Source organism: Leiobunum rupestre, chromosome 4 (genome assembly GCF_980474605.1).
Source record: "Leiobunum rupestre chromosome 4, qqLeiRupe1.1.hap1, whole genome shotgun sequence".
Classification (NCBI taxonomy): Eukaryota; Metazoa; Arthropoda; class Arachnida; order Opiliones; family Sclerosomatidae; genus Leiobunum; species Leiobunum rupestre.
In genome coordinates, this window is record NC_143387.1 from 70,944,822 (window position 1) to 70,950,251 (window position 5,430).

The 5,430-nt window shown below is 35.2% G+C and overlaps 2 protein-coding genes across 2 annotated transcripts; one reads left to right on the top strand and one right to left on the bottom strand.

The window, feature by feature from the left end:
* The first annotated feature begins 261 nt into the window (after window positions 1–261).
* Window positions 262–2,299, top strand: LOC149948923 (AN1-type zinc finger protein 2A-like). Its single transcript, XM_090174118.1, has 8 exons — window positions 262–451; window positions 523–565; window positions 627–855; window positions 1,231–1,349; window positions 1,416–1,572; window positions 1,647–1,720; window positions 1,791–1,863; window positions 1,937–2,299. The coding sequence occupies exons 1-8, from the start codon at window positions 397–399 to the stop codon at window positions 1,976–1,978; spliced, it is 792 nt and encodes a 263-aa protein (XP_090030244.1). The 5' UTR covers window positions 262–396; the 3' UTR covers window positions 1,979–2,299.
* On the bottom strand, window positions 2,009–5,033 carry LOC149948924 (bis(5'-adenosyl)-triphosphatase enpp4-like). Its single transcript, XM_090174117.1, has 5 exons — window positions 4,511–5,033; window positions 3,994–4,453; window positions 3,747–3,935; window positions 2,837–3,076; window positions 2,009–2,774 (listed from the first exon to the last, which is right to left on the bottom strand). The coding sequence occupies exons 1-5, from the start codon at window positions 4,907–4,909 to the stop codon at window positions 2,584–2,586; spliced, it is 1,479 nt and encodes a 492-aa protein (XP_090030243.1). The 5' UTR covers window positions 4,910–5,033; the 3' UTR covers window positions 2,009–2,583.
* Window positions 5,034–5,430: the final 397 nt, after the last annotated feature.

Below are 5,430 nucleotides of genomic sequence, written 5' to 3' on the forward strand. Positions count from 1 at the left end.
TTGGGTCGACACCGATGTGTGGATGTCAAAAAAAAACAAATTACCCAACGGGTCAGATTGACGCAATAACCCAAGTTCCTTTCATTAGAAAGTAATCAGACATCCCCATTTGTTACTTATCATAGTGACTTTGCTGTTTTGATTAAATTCTAGATTATTCGTGAAAGAACAATGTTTTCTTTAATAGCAAGGTAGTCCGTAAAGACAAACACAAAATATTTTTTTTCTTACTGTACAGATGACTATTAAATCTAAGATATTGGATTAGTGATTAAGCCTTAGTTTTTAGGTAGAAGCTCAGCTCTTGCCCAAAAATCAGAACATCAAATAATTACCCTATTTAACTTTTTTATCAAAATTATATTAAATTTTTAAATATTCCGTAAATTTGTAAACATGGAATTTCCTGACTTAGGGAAACAATGTTCTGCTTCAACTTGCAACAGATTAGGTGAGCTTTTTGATTTGGCCTATAATTTCTTAATTCATGGACTAATTTGAATTAATGTTGTGTTTCTGCAGATTTTCTACCTATGAAATGTGACGCGTGCGAACTGATTTTTTGGTATTTTAATGTTTCTTGGGAAATAATTGAGTGGTATTAATGAAATTTGCTTCTTATTTAGCAAAGATCATTTCCAGTACTTGGCTCATCAGTGTCCGAATTCATATCAGCGTGATGTTCAAGTGCCTGTATGCCCCCTTTGTAACCAACCTGTGCCTAGCAAAAGGGGAGAAGCTCCTGATATTAGAGTTGGGGAACACATTGATAGAGACTGCCAATCGGATCCAGCCTTAGCTAAAAGGAAAGTCTACACTAATAAATGTAACCAAAAGGGATGCAAACACAAAGATGTAAATATTCCTATGGTTTAATAGCGTTATCCATTGGGAACCTCCGAGTGTGATCCGGATTTGTTGAATGACGTCACTGCTCTCTGTAGGAGGCGCTCAGAGGATTCGCCCTGGTAACTCCCAATGAAATACGAAACTTTTTCGGAGCACTTTTTTGGTTCCCTCCGACTCTTGAGATGGGGCAGCTGGGAGTAATCCGGGAGGGAGTACCTTGGTCAATGGAAGACGATCCTCCCTCTCGGAGTTGCCCCTTTTTTCCCAATGGAATACGATTTTGATTTTGGAGCACTCCGGGAGTGCTCGGAGGTTCCCAATGGAAAACGCTATAAGATTTTTTACAGATTTTGCTAAACAAAAGTTATTGAATTTTCACAGATGATAAAAATTGCTTGTTCTCAATGTGGAAGAAACTTTTGTCTGAAACATCGTTATCCCCAGGATCACAACTGTCAATCTAACCAAAGTGGTGGAAAACCGACAATTAGCCAAGCTGGGTAATAATAAAAATTAGCTTTTCATTCATCACATTTGTGTAAATCAATGTATGGCGTGGTATATAGCGTGGCAGCTCTATCGAGATTACAAAGTACGGGAGGATCATTCCCTAAAAGTCAGAAAACTAGTAGTAATTCCAATTCCTCAAGCAACAGGGTATCCTGTTCCAGACCTGTTATTCCCCCTTCAAGACCTATCGTATCTTCAGTTCAAGGGAATTTGGTAATTCAAATGTTTCAAATCATTTTTTTTTGGTTGAGTCTGAATAAGCTCTTGAAAATATTTTAATCTTTTAGAGTGAAGATGAAGCGTTAGCCTTGGCTCTTCAAAAATCTTTATCAGAACCAAATAGACCAATTTCACCCGGAAGGTATATTACTTGTTTTAAATTCAACAAATCTCAAAAAAGTAAAAGCTTTAAATGACCTTTATCCTATCAGTTTGACACAAGAAGAAGAAGATCGCCAACTGGCGCTTGCTCTCGCTGAAAGTGAACGAGCTCAAAGAAATCAGGTATTTTTTAATGCCAGTAGTTTATTAATGAACCATAAACCAACAAACTATATAATAGTATATTATTTTTCAGAACCAACGTCCAAGATCAGGAAATAATTGTGCAATTTCTTAACATTGTACACGAAACTGCTATTTGAAGGTGTTTTTCTCTTACCCCAAATCCCTAGAGTGCCTTCGGTTTTTGTCCATGGAAATACTTTATCACATTTAAAAAGCTTGTTAAGTCATTTTTCTTTTGTTTTAAATTTTAACTTTGTTAAACTGTTTAATATTTATAAAACATATGTTCATATAAAATAATTCCTTTCGTATTTAATTTATCAAGTTTTGGCACTAAACTAACATTGTAAGTTAAAAATAATAATTGGAAAAATACTAAAATAGGTTTTTTTTTAAAATAATTTAAAAATTATATTTCATAATTTCTTTTTAACATCAGATCACACAGTTTCTTAAATATCATAATTGACATTTCTGGATTAGCTAGAGATCTTCAGTGGCTGGTTTTTTACGGATGCTTAGGGTGTATTTAAAACTTTAAGTGAAAAGAAATCAGGTAGTTGAAAAAAATAGTTTGATTCAGCGTTTGAATTGTTTAATGAAATAAGTGATTTCAAAGATTAAAAATTTTCTACAAAATGCCACTGTAGGTCTCTATTGTATCCAGAAAGGTTTGACTAGCTAAAGTCCAAGTAAAAAATAATTTTTTAACCAAATTTAATCCATGGCGGCATCTTCCACGAGCAATTGTTCTTTCTCGTCCATGGAACACAGCTCTCGCTCCTTACTTAATTGTTGCCGCCTCAACGTGACGTAAGCCACAGTTGGGGGCTTAGTTTTGCAAAATGTAGATATCATCGACGTAACTAAAGCAACACTTACAGAAACGCACATTAGGAACACAAAACCTGGAATTAATAAATTGTTAATTTTCTTTGTAATAACTTAATAAATTTTGAAGAATATTTACCAACAACCCAGGAACCAGTGAAAACATTTTCAACAAAGCCAAGCGGTTCCAGAATGTGTTTGATGTTTTCAAATGATCCATTGTTCGGTGGTGCTTTAATACCTAATATGTTACAAACGAGTGGGTAAACATCCAAATTTGAGAATGGTTCTGCCACAAATCCTTTCTTGAAGAGAGGTCCTTTTGCTAGGAATATCGGGTGCATAGTTGGGAAACTGTTGTTGTAGCCATGATTTCCCCCTGGTGATATAATTTTGTATTATTTCATCAGATTGTAAGTAACATAACCATACGAGTGTGACACTTATAGTCTTGCCCATTCGTTTTTGATGTTACTCCACAGAAAACTTAGTAGAAGGATTAACAAAATTCGTAATTTTAATCGTATTAAATACTCTGGGTTAGCCAAATTCAAATGCAGCTAATCCGAATACCCAAGAAAAAGTAGGTTGACATTGATAAACTCACAAAACCCATCCAAACCTCAAATTTGAAAAATGTAACTTCTCGGCAATTACTATTTAGTGTGCGTTTGTAATAATAAATTTTACATTCCGATTCATTATTTTGGCAAAGTGTTTGTTTTCAATTTAAAAGTCCCAGACTCAAATGATAAATAAGGGAATCAGGATGTTTATATTCCCAGAATTATAGAGTAATGGCAGTGCAACATCACACGACGTCACCCATGCTTTTTCATATTCATAAAAAATTCGCGCCCAGAATGGTGGCCATGGCCAAAGCTACGGAGTGCTTCTACTCTATAATTAACAAAGTATATACTGGGTGGGGCTATTTCAATATTTTTCTTTTGTTGAAAAGCAGTAGATGAAAAATTAACTTTAGTGTCAGACTTATGGCTATTAATATATTAGGCTACTTATCAGATTGGTTTAATTATGAACCTTACAAACTGTTTTTAAATGCGTTGTTTTAGTGAAGACGAGATCGTATGATTCTTTAGCCACAACCAAAAAGTTTAAAACTCTCCGGTTCTTTTTAAAATGATATTCCTCCGGAATGTTTTCTTTTTTGTAGAGAGTGTAAGAATATATTTTGCTTCCTTCTAATAATTTGGTATACACGTAGTCCTCCATTCCTAATATCATATATGCGAGTTAAAATAATGCATCTCATTAAGACAAGTCTAAGACTACCTTTTGCGGCTAAAATATTCCAAACTGGGGTACGTCCGTATACAGTATATGAACTCCTGTTTAAGATTAGATCCATTTCTATCTCTTCCTTAATTTCTGCCATTCCATGATCACTTAAAATAATAACATTGGCTTTCTCTGATAAGTGTTGTTTATCCAATTCGGCCATTAAGTGTCCAACTAGAGTATCAGCCTCGATAATTTTATCTTTAACTTGATCAGATTCAGGACCGTATTTGTGTCCTACACTGTCTGGTTCTTCTATGTATATGAGAACTAAGTTTGCAGGGTTTTTTTCCAAAGTAAGCCATTCAATGGCTTTGTCCACCCTGGCAGTCCAACTCATAGATGAATTGTAATTCAGGTGGTAGGAAGCAGTGTGGTTCCTGTAAGAGACGTTGCTGCCTGTCCACATCACAGATCCACTATGACGATTATTTCCTTGCAATTCATTGGCAATCTAAGAAATATCAAAGTTGAAACCTAACTCTGATATATATGTTATTAATAGTTTTACCCATATTGGAATGTTGAAACCATTATCCCACCAACGAGGACTGGAATTGTTCATGTAAAACGTTTCATTCAATACTGGATCAAACATGTAATTGCCAACAATTCCATGCGTTTCTTCGTATAAGCCAGTTGCAATAGAAAAATGGTTGGGAAAAGTTTTTGTCACAAAAACATTTTTCATCCATTTGGCTCGTACCCCATTTTTTAAGAATTTGTCAAAGTTAGGTGTGGGTCTTCCGACTTTTTCCAAATAGTCATACCGAAATCCGTCAAATGAAATAATTATAACGATTGGTAATTCAGATTTCGAACCTAAAGCATTGCTGCTTACGCTAATTAAATCAAAATACAGGATAGAGAAGTAGAATAACCAAAAAAAAAAGAAATTTGAGGGTGACATTGGAACCAGTGTAGGTAATTAACTTTCCGTAACATTCCTACTTAACTACTATTTATTAAAAAAAATTGATTATTTTATAATAAACATTTATAAATGTTTAAAAAACTGTATAGCCATGGCGTAAGAAGCTAGCAGCCATCATCTGAAAAATTTCACGTGACCGTGACGTTAAAACCAGTTTCCATAGAAACCTTCACCAGGGATGCGTTCAGCGCGAAACCAAAGAGGTAGAAATAGAGCTGTGCAAAGTATTCGTCATTATTCGATTTGACCAAATTATTTCGTCATTTTTAGCCCAAACTATAGAATCTTTTTTTTTGGACTTTTACTGGGCCCGTCCATGTTGAGTTTACCCCCCTTAACCCCCATTCTCCATATCCTGGGACCAAAGACCCGAGCCTAGACCCCCCACCGGTGGTTCCAGGTAATGGCCGACTAGCGGGTGGCCGAAAATAGGGGTCGAAAAGACCGCGAAAAAGAGTGTATACGCACAGACAAATGGAATTCTAGTTTTTAAAATT